Raw genomic sequence first — 14,966 nt, 5'->3', positions numbered from 1 at the left:
GTCTACTGTAGCAATTGTTATCTGAATGGAAAAACAGATTCCTGGTGCTTCTCCTTCTACCATAATTCCCAGATTCCTCTTCCCAAACCATTTCTATTCAATAAAACATTTATTACAGCTAAAGTGGTTCACTCACCACCTTCTCCAAATAATGCACTCTTTATTGCTTCAGGTTCATTTTTCCACAAATTTTGACACATCTAAATTGCCTTTACTCACACTTAGTGCTATTGAAACTTCTCCTCAATATCCTGAGTTCTAACTTAGATCCTCTTCATCAGTAAATTATGTCAATCCCTTGCCTCTCTTCTATAATACCAGGAATTTCTTTTACAGCAAATAAGATTAGAAGCTGAAAATGAAGGATAATGAATTATCCTTAGTTAGTAAACACTACAAGGCTCTTTATTTAATGCAAAACTAATTAAAGTATTGTAATGACTCATCTCTAATAAAATCATATTGCTGAGTTTGCTAATAGCTTCAAATATTGACAAAGCATGCCAAACTCATATGAAATGGACCATTGGCCATTTGTAGAAGTATGTCTTTTACTTTTTTAAATTTATGTTTGCATGCACTCAAAAGATAAACTTGATAAATATGAAATTTCTCTTAAGAATTCCCCAAAGGAGTTTGAAAAATGACATTACAGAAAACTTAAGCTTAATTCTCCACAAAACTAGTCACCCTAAAATTCCCTAAGGTGTTTAAATTCATATGAAAACAGATTTTTTAATAATAGTAAAAGTGAACACCTACAAAATACTTATTATAGGCCAGATACTATTCAAAGTGCTTTAGAACTGTATTTCATACATTAAACACCAGAATAGCACTATTGATAAAGCACTACCATTTTAATTAAAGATGGAAACAGTAAGGCATATCAAGATTAAATAATGTTCTCAAGATCAACAGCTAGTAAGCAGTAGAACCAGAATGTAATCACCTGCAATATGGCTTCAAACAGGGAACCTATAATTTTTATACATTCTTAGTATTTTCATAATTTTCTTAAATATATTAAAAAATAAGGAATCAATAACAAATAAAGAAGATGCATACATTAATACTATTTCCCTGAGTGTATCAAAGTGCTATTATTTTGTCATAGGTGTTGGTTTCCCTCAAGTATGAAGAATAAGAGGGTCATTTAAAACCAACCAAAGTGTAAAAGATTTTCCAAAATACTGTCCATTTTTTTCTAAAATACTGGGCAGTATTTTGTACAAAAGGTGGAGTTGTCTTGGGTTTCTGTGTTCTGGAATTTGGTTTGTTCCAAAGTTGCTTCTGGCCCAATGGACCAGCTCTATTGTTCACAACATCAGAGTGAAACAGGAAGGATGAGAGCGCATGCCACTTCTTGGTGTCCACTCACCATTGTCCATGAATGTTTCATTGATTACATGCCTTATCTAGACCAAACCCTGCACATTCATATTTACCATATTCTATGCAAATTTTGCTGCCACTTTTCAGAAATATCATAGTGGGATAGATTACAGAGAGTTCTGTGACTGTAGATTAAATGCATTGTTTGTTAATTTATCTAAATATCTACAAGATAAAAGCAAGTATAATGTCTATAATCTGTGGTATCTGGACAATTGCATACATTTTTCATTTTAAATCACTAACCTGTTTTCATCATAATGATTTACTCAATTATTCAACCATTTAGTGTGGAAAGGACAGTGAATGCAGGGTTGTTTGTAGGATTTCTTTGAATATTTGAGGGTCCACATTATTTTCAAATGAAAGGAAACCTTATTTAGCCACAATGTATTATTCTGTAGGCTTCTCATGATATGAAATATCTATTATAATTACCCTATTTCACTAATAAGCTTAAGAAATATACATTCAGATTTATAAAATAGGATATAAATCATAGTAATGTGCACCTTATTATGAAAAATAGTCACATTTTCCAAAATAATTATCACAATGATATGATGGTGTACATATTTCTATTTATAGATGAGAAAATTGAGGCTTGCAGGAAATTAAAAACTTAGCCCAACCAGCTGTTGTTAAAACAGCAATTCAAATTTTTAAAAAGCCTAGAGGATTCTAAAGTACTTTAAAAGAACTAGTTAAAGGATAGGATGAGGGTTGGCCGATCAGAATTTTTAAAGGTAAATAAGGTAAATATATTGATTAAGGTATAAAAAATTTGAATTCAATAGAAAGATGTATTTATCATTTTATAACTTCCTCATTCTTTACAACATAGTTCAAATTATATAATGCAAAATTGACAACTAAAGAAAAAAAATCACATATCCACTGTCATTAGTAAGAAAATATAACTCTTAGAAACATAATTATTAAGATTGAGCCAGTAGGCACATATAGAACATTGTACCTGTCGTATAGAAAATATATAAAATTATCCATCACATAAAAAGCATTTTGAAAAAAATCTCAAGCCATAAAGCATGTCTCATCAATTGCAGTCACTAACTAAAACTAACTTAAAAAAATTGTAAAACTTAACCCAGTAACCATAATAGAATCAATTTTTTAGTATTCCAGCAAAAACAAAAAACAAAAAACCCCACCATACCTAGTTACATTCATAGGTTAACTAGTGCAGAAGGATTTTAATGACATAGAAATTATAAAAATTGAAATGGAAAAGAAAAATGTCATTATTAACAAAAAGCATAATAGTCTACACAGAATTACTTGGAATTTATAATTGTGCGTAGCAAGGTTGATATATATTAAATAAATAATTTGAGTACCTTTCTATTTACCAGTAGCAAACATTTTTAAAATAAGAAATGCAAGCACTTAAAAGAGTCACCAAAATGATAAAGTGTAAATTTTTAGATATAAAATTGTAAAATTTGACTGAGATATTAAGGGTCTTAAATAACTAAATACATATATTAAATGTTTGTAGATATGAAGATTCAGTATCACTAAGATGTTAATTTCCCAAAATAGACATATAGATTCAAATAATAAATTCAAAATTCTGAAAATGGGCATGTAACATGAAAGACAATTGTGACATTCATATGAAAGGGTAAAAAGTCAAGAAGAGTCAAAGTCAGCATATGAAACTTCCTTGTCAGATAGTAAAGCTTATTTTAATTAAGACACTGTTGTCTTAGCACACTAATAGACAAACCACCTGGAAAAAAAAAAGAGCCGGAAGAAGACTCATGGATATGTACAGCATAACACTGTCTAACACTGCAGATGAATAGTTAAAGAATGAAGTGGTCAACAGAAGGTTTCAGGACAATTGTTGGCCATATAAAACATATATAAAAATGGATAGGGACTTAATACCATACCAAGAAAAGCAATTTCAGATGGATGGATCAAGAACCTATACATGGAAGGCCCACTTGAAAAATTCTAGGGAAGTATGATTTCATTGTAAAGATTTCATCAATAACAAAAAGTACAAATCATGTATTTGATAAATCAGACTACATTTATAAAAAAAATGTTTGTAGAAATGGATCCATTAAGAGAGTGAGAAGTAAATCCGAAAATTGGATGAAGATAGACCAAACAATGTATTAATATCCAGAACATATAAGGGGTTCCTTTTGACTAAAAAAAAAGAATAAAAAATGTGAATGGACAAATATATGAATAGATATTTCACATATGAAAAAATACAAATTGCCAGTAACCATATGAAAAGTTGCTCTAGCTTATTAGAATTCAAGGAAATACTAAATGTTAATAAAACTGTAACGAAATACCATTTTGTATCATCATTTGGGTAATTATTTAAAAGTCTGGAAAAACAGGTGTTGGCAAGGATATGGAACAAAGGAAACGCTCTCATTATTGCTGGTAGGTGTAAACACGCTTAACAAATAACCTAGAAATCAGTTTGAGGATGCTCAGTACATCTGAGCATGCACAGGATAGTAAGCAATACTACTCCCTGAGCAATATTCCCTTGAGAAAGGCTTTACATGGTCACCATGCGATATGTACAAGAATATAATATTGCAGGCGGGGCTCACTGGCTCATGTCTGTAATCCCATCACTTTGGGAGGCCTAGGTGGGTGGATCGCTTGAGGTCAGGAGTTTGAGATCAGCCTGGCCAACATGGTAAAACCCCGTCTCTACTAAAAATATAAAAGCTAGCCAGAGCTGGTAGCATGTGCCTGTAATCCCAAGTACTAGGGAGGCTGAAGCACAAGAATTGCTTAAACCTGGGAGGCAGAGGTTGCAGTGAGCTGAGATCTCACTCCAGCCTGGATGACAGAGCAAGACTTTGCCTAAAATAAACACGCACACACATATATATATAATTGCTCAAACTGCTTTATACATCAATAATTATCTTTTTGAGTTTGTAATAATTTCAAAATAAAAATAAAAGTAAAAATCCTCTCTTAAGGGAATATTAAATAATTCTGTCTAAATTTTTACCCTGAACAATGCTTTAAGAAAAAATAATCTTTATTTTGAATTTTTCATGAAAACTGACAATATTATGTAACGGAAATTATGCAGTACAAGGTCCTAGTAACCTTGAATCTCTTCTAGGTTTCATTATAAACCAGCAGTTTAATCATATATTACTTAATAAACTTTTGTCTTTATTAACTGATAAAATAATACTAGTATCATTTAATGTATTCTTAAGTTGGACTATTAGATAAAAGATATAAAGGACTTAGGGAAACATAAAGTTTTGTAGGACAAGTCTTCCTATGGTTTTTCCAAAGTTTCAGTTAACATCTTCCATAAAACCATGATTGGCAGTGTTCAGTGCATACCAATGCCTGCGCTTACCAGCTGCTGCCCTTGGACACCCCAGGCCGCGTACTGCAAGACGGAGTCCTCTACTTCTGGAGGATTTAACTCCCAAACTTCCCTTGAAAAAATGTGAATATTTTTACATGAACAAACTGATACTACACAAACAATTTAGTAACACAATTGCTCATGAAAACTAGAAAATCAAAGAACTTACCTAGTGTGTATGTTGTAAATCACATACGAAGCAGTATATGAATAATGAAAAATCTGAAATTAAAAAAGAAACATTATTGACCATAGCTTTATCTTAACGTGAATATATGTATATATATTCTTAGTAACATCCAGGTAATCCAAGAATTGGTGTTAGGCAGAAATGAAAATATAAAATATTCTAGCTCAGAAGTTTATCACCCTCTCTGTGCCTTATGCCTAATTTTTCTTTCTAATATCAATTCCATTGCTTATTTAATCCACTCTATCCTGAGTATAATTGTGATTATGTTACTTTCTTGTTCAAATTTTTCACTAATGCCCTATTGCCTGTAAAATAAAGTTCAAATTGCCTCATCTGATGTTAAATAATTTTGTTATTTTGGCTTTTACATGTTTTTCTAAACTTATCACCCACTCCCTCTCTTTACATCGTCTATACTTCAAATTAGATGGATTCTCCCTGTGTGTCCTGAACTTTTTTTGCTTTTCCCCCAAGGACATTCTACCTTAACTGAGGTGAGAATTCTACCCCTTATAATAAAGCCCCCGTATGGAGCTCATATTGATTTCTTCTATTGAAATCCATCTCGCACAGTTTCCTGCATGACTCTTAGGACACCTCACTCTGTAGTGAAACTATATGAACATTTTGTGTAAGTCTCCTTTTCCTACTAGAATGTTGTCAGATACAGGTGTCTATTACCTTTGCATCCTCCACATTACCTAGCACAGTGCCATGTTTATATGCATTCAACTGGTATTTCTTGAGTGATGGTTCTGATAGGAAAAAAACTAATGCATGTTGAAGTGTTTGTTGGTGAAGTCGAAGTGAGATAACCCTCTCCACACCTTCATAGTAATGGTTGAAAATGACATATTAAGCAGACGGCTACAAGTATGTAATATCTAAAAATCCCCATTTTTTTAAAAAGACTATCTTCCCAAGGACTGCAGAACTCATGACCCACTAAATTTCAAACAAAAGACTGTAGTGCATAATGCAAAAATGCCTCTACGTTTTGCTTCTTAATAATGAGATGATGAAATAGTGGAATACAGAGGAAATTAGGAAAATTACAAAAGATGGGTTAGGGAAAGAGATGATGAGTATATTTCTGTGGAAATTATTTTTCTCTAAGCTATGTGAATCTAGTGAAGAAAACTGTTCTTTAGCTAGCTATATTGTGATATTATTATTTCCAGAATTTACAGAAATTTTATTGATACTTTCATTTTTCAGTATGCAATTGTAAAAGCTTCTTTTATTCTTATAGTGGATGTACATTGCACAAATATTATAATACTGTCAATTAAAACTCCCTAGAAGTCAAATTGTTATTTCTTCTCACTGGAATAATAGCTTCAATTAAATATGATTTGCCACATATTTGGCAAAGAAGTGCTATGTTCTCTCTTTGCAATGAAATTGCAAGCCTTCCACCATTTGTTAGAGTATTGTGTTTTACAATGAAGCTTTATACTCCCGCTCCTTTTGGAATAACTATTAAATCTGAGATTGCCTTTGTGATAGGGTTGTAGAAGCAAAAATAATTTTTCCTGGTGTCTACTTTGACATTTACATTGTGTTCTATAAAGTTCCATACTTACTACAAATTTAAATGTTGAATTTACTACCAGAGCTGACAAAAAGATGAGAAATGTGACCACTTCTGTCAATACTTTTTTCTCTCTCTCTCTCTCTTTTTTTTCTCTCTCTCAGAAAGCTCTGCTGCCAAAGCAAACTGCCAAGTGAGTTCTGGGTCTTCAAAGAAGACAAATATGTCATGATATCGTGGGGGGAAAGAGGGTATTCATCCTATCTTTGAGTCACCTACCACACTGTACCTGGCTTTTAGGCACACATCTAAAGAGAAAAAGTTGCTGGGCATTATCATTTTAGGCAAAGCAGACACTGAGGCCTAACTGGGTATAATTATTGAATCTTGGTCTCTTTCTGTACTATTTTTTATAGAGGTTGCTGGTCGTTCTCTAATTGTAAATCCAGAGGACTTATATGTCTTCAAATGGTGTGACTGGAGAAGGGAATATATAAATCCACCTTCTGTTCTGTAGTTCTTAGCCTGATAATAATATTGTCTCTTGCAGTAAGTGTGTTGAGGTGAAGACTGCAATAAAGAAGTTAAACTAGACTTGTCTGCAAACCCACAGCAGAATGAAGTAACATATTATAGGCTTGGGCCTCATCCATATCTATCTATCTTTCTATCTATCTATCTATCTATCTATCTATCTATCTATCCATCCATCCTACAAAGCCAGCAATTTGCCATCTGCAGATAATTAGAACCTAGCCCTTTACTCTGAGTTTAGAACACTTTCCTCCAAATTCACTATCTTTTTATGCATGTGTGTGTGTGTTCCCAGCAGATCTCAAATACTTCCTGTTTTTTAACTTTCAATAAGAAAAATCACATTCCTTGCCCACAACAGAATAAAGAGTATGGGGGAGGGCAAAATCTTGAACAAGGTTGGAAGAAGAAGTTTCTTTCTCTCTTTCTCTCTTTCTTGACATAGTGTTGGAGATATTTTAACGGGAGGGGGGATTTTCAATGAGAATTAGATTTAGCTTTACTGAACATCTGTATTAAGGCATTCTGGTCTAAATTCACCCTGTGCTAATCTGCATCTCTTTCTCTCTCCTTCCTTGGATAACATTTCTACTCTTTTTTAACATTCCTCATTTTCCTTTATCTTAAACTCCCCTTCCATATGGCTAAGTAGGTCTTATTTCATGATGGGAGGGTAAAATCAAAGTTACTTAAGATTAGGAAGAGTAACAGTTTTTCCTGTAATGATTGACTGCTGCACAGTGAAAGCCAAACTGAGCATCTGAGAGACCTCTGGGGACAAGCAAATTTCATAGCCAAAAATTACCTATTCATCCCATCTCTGCAAATGATGTTCCACTGCTTATTAGAGTGTGAATAGTTATGGAAAAGGCAGTGGGAGTGGATAGAATTCCAATATACCATATCAAAACTTGATCAGCTTATTTCTGGAAGCTGGCCTTAAGATATCCAATCATTCAATCCCATCAAGAAAATATTAGGAGACTCAGAAAACATCAAAAGATCATGTAATCCAATCTGGTACCCATCATCTCTATATTATACTGTGAACCCTAAGAAGAGTTTGATTACTAAGAGTTGACTACTACAAGTGGTATAGACAATTTTCATTGTTTGCAGTTGTTTTTACCTGTATTCTCAGCATAAACACTGAATTAGCAACTACTGAATCATTGCTCCTAGGAGAAATACAGGATCAGGTTCCTGTGAGCCTCTGGTCACAACATTTTCATGAACCTTTTAACCTATAACCTACTTCATATTTGTTTCTGTTTAAAGACACCTTATTTTAAATGATTCATTAACATTGAACTCATGGCCAACAACACTATAACTCATCCTTGAATGAGGCTTATCTAACACATGTGTTTGCTCCATAAGGCAAATCACAGCATTCTTGCACTAAGGAAGACAGGACAACTCTTCATCACTATGCTTGGGGGCAGAAGTGAGTGGTGGGAAGTGATTTTAAACAGGAACATGACCAACAGAAAGCACAAAAATGTGAAAAACATGTCACTAAGTAGACCCTCAAAACGATAATTGTTTACAGTAAAAGAGCTGAAACAGGAAGGCACAGTGTTACCTCATTCAACCTTAGCTAGGAAAGTAGACAACAAGCAACTCAATTGTTCTGCTATTCTGCATATGTCTATGAATGACTGTGAAAGACCCAGGAGTAGATTTGTGGGGCACAAGTTAACTTTAGCATGTAGTTGAATTTGCATATATGTAATTTATGGATAATAATCTACTGTATTAATTATATAAACATGGCATGAGATATTATTGGAAGAAAGGAAAAACAGACATATTTTAGTCCTGCCAGAATTTGAACACAAGGAAGGTACAGAAGTTATCCAAATTCTGGCATTCATGCTCTGTAAATGAAAATTAACTACATTCATTTATTTAACAAATTTCTGTTAATATCTTTGATACGGGCACCACAATAACTACTATTTTTAAAAAGATTATCATAATAAAGTTCTTTAAAATAAGATAAATAAGAGTGTCAGTTGATAACTTGTATTTACTTTTCTATGTTGTCAGTTTATAAATGACTATTGAATACTAATTATGTAACTATTGAATACTAATTATGTGCAAGTTCATAAATGAGGTAACTTGCAAAATACAAAGACCAAAATAAATGTAATCTCTGTCCCCATGGAGCTTATGTTCCATTCGGTGCAACAAGGCCAAGAAATATTACATTGGTATGGAATACTCTGTTTTAGGTCATGGTTCAATTAGGACTGCATATTATAAGTTCATAAGCTTTCCAAGAAATGATTAATCTTTTTGGTTTTATGAGTACATCATAGAAAATATACTAGTTGACTTAGTCGAAGTGATTTATATAGTTTAGAAAAATACAGCTAGTGTGTCAAACTTGATAGTCCTGCATATAATAATAACTCGAATTTAGCTTTCGCTACATACCAGATTCTGCATAGTGCTTTACATATGTTATATTACTTAATATTTAAATCAACCTCAAGAAGTAAATATTATTCATACTTCATAAAATAAGCTCTGCCAAGTTCAATTTTAAAACTGAAAGTTTAAGTAGGAAACAGTCACAATCTGAACGGAGATCTGCCTGATTACAATCCATTTTGTGATTTAATCTCTCTGCACACTACCTTTCAGGGAGCTAGTACATGAAGCACGACTCTAGCTTTGCAAATGATTCATTTCCAAAAGACCAATTAAGCCACTATTCAAAGATCTATTGATGGAAATATGTATGAATTAATTGATTACCAGAGTTAAGAGAGATTTCATTTTGGAAACATGATCTGATATATCAGATTAAAAATGTAAATTGTCTTTTCCTTTAACTGTTTTTCACAATTTTTTTTCTTGGAATATCAGTTATTACCTAAGACATCTATGGGGATTCATGTCAAGGAGAGTTACGCTTAAAAGAAAAAAGAGCAGTGTACCCCAGTAATTTATGCTTGAACCAGAGGCTTGTATCTCTGGATACAAAAGCTTTTTCTGCACTGCAGTTGAACAGCCGAATTGATATAAATAGCATTCATTTTCATGGCCTGGAGAATATTTAAAATAGGATTATGGATTTGCCATGGAATCAAACAGTTAGGAAAACTGAACTGTGACAAAGCAAGCTACTGTGTCAACAGCATTTATTAAAAAATGCCGGTAAGAGGAAAGACAATACAGGCAAAATGGGATTGGTTTCTCTTGGAAGTCAGTAATACAATGATGCCAAGTTTGTTCTAGGATAATGAGATACCTTTTAAGATGAGTGAGTCGTGACTTTGTCGTTTCAAAAGATTTATCTTCTTCACACAGTTAAGAACTAACTAGCTCCTAGCTATGAGCTAGGAGACTCTAGTGTTGTAATATGATTCACACAACGATAAACTACAGCTCTACAGAAATATTTTTAAAACATTGCCCTTTTAACAAAAGCTTTGTGAACATCGAAAAACAAGTATTGATTGAAAAGGAAAATATATATGAGTATTAAAAGTATACTTAATATTTATTAGTATTTTAAACTACTTCAAAATATTTCTTACTTAATGTTCACTATAACCTTAAAAAGATATTATCTATCCTTCAGGTTTGGATAGATTTATAACCTTAAAAGGATATTTTCTATCCTTCAGGTTTGGATGGCATTTAAAATCAATTACTGACAGTAGTACAAGCGATTTTTTATTTATACCGAAATAAGTTTATACACAGCTAGTATAACTAGAATTGGAACTAAGATCTTACAGATTCTGAAATCCATGTCTTTTCTACTACGATAAGAAAGAAAAAAATGCAAGCATGACTTTACTATGATACAACATAGAGGAATCACGTAGCATTCTTCAATTGCACCACCATTTTGGTAAGTGGCAAACAGTAAAATACTTAAGGTGGTGAGACTAAAAGTATGAAGATTAAGAATATAAAATTCAGGTTTTTTATTTTTATTTTATGTTTTAAAAATAGACACATTTAGAGCACTTTTAGGTTCACAGCAAAATAGAGTGGAAGTTACAGAGAGTACTCACATACCTCTGCCTCCACACACACACAGCCTCTCCACTATCAATATCCCCTACCAGAGTGGTACTCATGTTACAATCAATAAACGTATATCAACACGCCATTGTCACCCAGAGTCCATAATTTACACTAGGGTTTACTCTTGATGTTGTATATTCCGTGAGTTATGATGAGTATATAATGATTCACCTTCATGATTACGGTATCACACAGCATAGTTTCATTGCCCCCCAAAATTCTGTGTGTTCCACGAGTTCATCCCTTCTTCCATCCTAATCCCTAGCAAATGCTAAATTTTTTTACTGTCTCCACAATTTTGCATTTCCCAGAATGCCATATAGTTGGAATTATCCAGTATGCAGACTTTTCAAATTGGCTTTTTTCACTTAGTAATATGCACATACATTTCATCCATGTGTTTTCATGCCTTGATAGTTCATCTCTTTTTCAGTAAACAATATTGCATAGTCTAGATATGTCACAGTTTATAGGTGTTAATTAGGCTGTATTTATGACAAAATCTATAAAACATAAAAATAAACTTGCTAATTAAAAAGAAAACAAAACTGACCATCACAAAACCAATTTGGTCATTCTGTTATAGGCAGCATGATGCGGTCCCCACACAAGATGTATAATAAAGTACTATTTATACTTTTCTTTGGTTTATTTGGGTCTAGCAGGCATCACAGTGGAAAAGAATTAGATACTGTGTCAGCAATTTTATAATTTATAGTGTATTCCCTCTGAACTGAAATACAATACTTTCAGAAATACTCTCTGACTGTAAATGCTGACAACCTAATGAGATGAATGAAGTACACGTTTTTATTTGATATATTTATTTTACTTTAGACAATGGATGGCTGATGACTCAAATATTAAAAGCATACCAAAAATCACCTGGACAACATTTTTCAATTGCTTGTAGGGCTATTCTGCCTAGGATATAATTCAACTGGCCTATGTATTAATAGCAGCTAATACCAGAAGATTATACTTTATTACCCCAAAGGAGATCTTTGAGCAAGCAGAATAAATCATTTTCTGATATATTCCCTGTTATATAAATAAGCTTATTATATTATAGAAAAATCTTCTTTAAATTGCTCTTAGAATTGCTCTTAGAGTTCCTGAGACGTTTTCTATAGTGCAAAATTCCTTTTCAAAGATGTTCCATTTTTCAGTAATTGATATTTAACATGTAACTTTCACCATACTACACTCTTGAGTAAACTAACAGCCTCATTGACAATGCTACTGTTTGTAATACAATATTTTCATGGACCAGACCTCTCCTCATTAATTAACGCAAATAAGCAACTTCCACATCAGTTGGCATTAAACTACTTTCTACTTATCATCATTTGAAAATATCTGGTTTGATAACCTGAATGGCATTTAAAATCAATTACTGAAAGTAGTACAAGCGATTTTTCATTTATAGCGAAATAAGTTTAAACATTGTCTCACTAGCTATAAACTAGTTTTCTCTCTATCATATCCATGCAGAAATAAATATATTGCAATAGGACAGAGAGCCAAACTCCCAACCTAGCTTCCATTTAGTGCTGGAACTAGAATTGTAAGGATGAAAATTATTGTTTCAACACACAGGAAATTACAAGCCCTTGTTAACTGAATAAACCATGACTTAGAAAAGCGGTCATTTCATTTCCAAGCAGCTTTGGAGAAAAGGTTGTCTTCATTTCAATAGGATCAAATCTTAGCTTGTGTTTTCCTTAGCAGTTTACAAGAAAAAAGAAAAAGAAAGAAAGAGAAAGAAAGAAGGAAGGAAGGAAGGAAGGAAGGAAGGAGGGAAAGAAAGAAAGAAAGAAAGAAAGAAAGAGAAAGAAAGAAAGAAAGAAAGAAAGAGAGAAAGAGAAAGAAAGAAAGAAAGAAAGAAAGAGAGAAGGAGAAAGAGAAAGAGAGAGAGAGAAAGGAAGGAAGGAAAGTAAGGAAAGGAAAGGAAGGAAGGAAGGAAGGTAGGAAGGGAGGAAGGAAGGAAAAGAAAGAAAGGGGAAAAAACCACAATTCACTCATCAAGGGAATAGAGAAAATAATATATATCCAAATGTTTTATTATGAGGATTAAAGGACAAAAATATATGGAAATTTTTTGGTTATTACCTGAGGCTAAGCCCAAGAGATTACAACCAGAAAAGCTCAAATCTATTTCAACTGCAACTTGTTAACTTATTCCATAAAAGTTTTACTACCAAGCAGAGATGGAAAATCCTTAAAATGAGTTGTATTGACTTTGTATTTGTAACTTTGCATAACACTATACCCTCAAACATAATTAACATACCTGTGTTAAATGATTTTTTAAATATTAGAAAAATGGTAATAAATATAAATTTCAAGAAAGTATGATAATATATTTACCTATTAATAGCTATTTAGATTGTTCATATTTTCCATATACCATAGAAAACTCTAAAATTACTTTTATTACATATTTTGCATATGCTTAGGATATATTCTCAAAAGTAAAATGTGTAGATCAGAAGATATGCACATTTTACATTTTGATTCCTATTACCAGTCATTTTTTACTAAGGCTAAAAACAATTTATAGTCCTACATGCTACACAAGCATCTCTCTCTTTGTTCAATGTCACAATAAAATCATGTTACCATTGAGGTAATTTAAATTATTTCAAGGAAAAACAATGACAATGACAGCAGCAACAACAACAAATCATTTAGACTTGTAGTTTATGATTGAGCTTGAATATCCTGTCACAAGCTGTAATCACTTGTGTTTCTTCATTCATAACTTATATATCAGTGTCTTTTTCCTGTTTGTTCTTGGGAATTCATTCATCTTTTTCTTATTGATCTCTAAAAGCTCTTTTTATATGACAGATTATAACTTTGTTTTTATGTATGCAGTAAACATTTTACCCTATTTAGCATCTGTGTTTTCATTTTGTGTGTTTTCCATAGATAATTTTTTAAACTTTATATGTTTATTCTAAAAGTTAGTTCCTTTGTGGTCTCATACTTAAGTATCATGCCAAAAGTAGCTTCACTAGCTTAACATTGTAAGTTCTCACACACTTTTTTCTTCTAGTACTTTTAAAATTTATTATCTCTTCAATAAAGCAATAATTATTTTTTATTTATGGTGTGAGGTATACATCCAGTTTTGTTTTTTATTCCCCAAGTAACCAGAAATTTGCTCAATGCAATTTGTTCTGTAATTTGTCATTTTTCTTTATTTGAATGTTATACTTACATTCTATACATAATTTGTCTTTTACTGGTCTATTGTGGACTTATTTATTTGTTTGCCTTTTCCTTACAAGGATTATATTGCACCTTTAAAACACATTTAATCGTAAAGAATATTAATACATTTTCATATTTTGTTTACATATACACACTCTAAATATTGACTACTTAAAACATCTTATTCTTATTAAGTTCTAGTTAAACTGAGAAGCATATTAAATATTGTTGAATAAAAATTTTATTTAAAAATGTTTTAAAACTTTTTACTTAGAAATCTTTAAAATATTCTTGTCGTTTAGAAAATTTTAAAATTTTTGAGTGACATAAAATTGTACATATTTTGGGGAATACAATGTGATATTTTTATACATGTATATAATATGTAATGATTAAATCTGTGTAATTAGCATACTCATCACCTAAAACATTTATTATTTCTTTGTGTTGTGACCATTCAAAATTCTCTCTTTAGGATTTTTGAAAATATATATTAAATTATTGTTAACTATAGTTGCCCAAGGTAGTATAGAATTCTAGGACTCCTTCTTTTTTCTAGCTATAATTTTATATCCTTTATGAAACCTCTTTCTATCTTCTCTTACTCCTACATTTTCAAGCCTCTAATAACCACAGTT

The 14,966-nt window shown here is 32.0% G+C and overlaps 1 protein-coding gene across 5 annotated transcripts in view; it reads right to left on the bottom strand.

Annotated features, from left to right (window-relative positions):
• Window positions 1–14,966, bottom strand: part of DPP10 (dipeptidyl peptidase like 10) — a 1,405,070-nt gene that overhangs the window by 140,827 nt on the left and 1,249,277 nt on the right. For all 5 annotated transcript variants that reach the window (XM_063790352.1, XM_515752.7, XM_003309203.5 and 2 more), the window contains 2 exons: window positions 4,965–5,017; window positions 4,784–4,865 (listed from right to left, as the gene is read on the bottom strand). In XM_063790352.1, the coding sequence (XP_063646422.1) occupies window positions 4,784–4,865; window positions 4,965–5,017 (135 nt within the window). The remainder of the gene's footprint in view (window positions 1–4,783; window positions 4,866–4,964; window positions 5,018–14,966) is intronic.

The sequence above is a fragment of the Pan troglodytes genome, chromosome 13 (assembly GCF_028858775.2).
Source record: "Pan troglodytes isolate AG18354 chromosome 13, NHGRI_mPanTro3-v2.0_pri, whole genome shotgun sequence".
Classification (NCBI taxonomy): Eukaryota; Metazoa; Chordata; class Mammalia; order Primates; family Hominidae; genus Pan; species Pan troglodytes.
The sequence above is the reverse complement of the archived record's forward strand: the minus strand, read 5'-3'. Positions and strand labels throughout refer to the sequence as shown.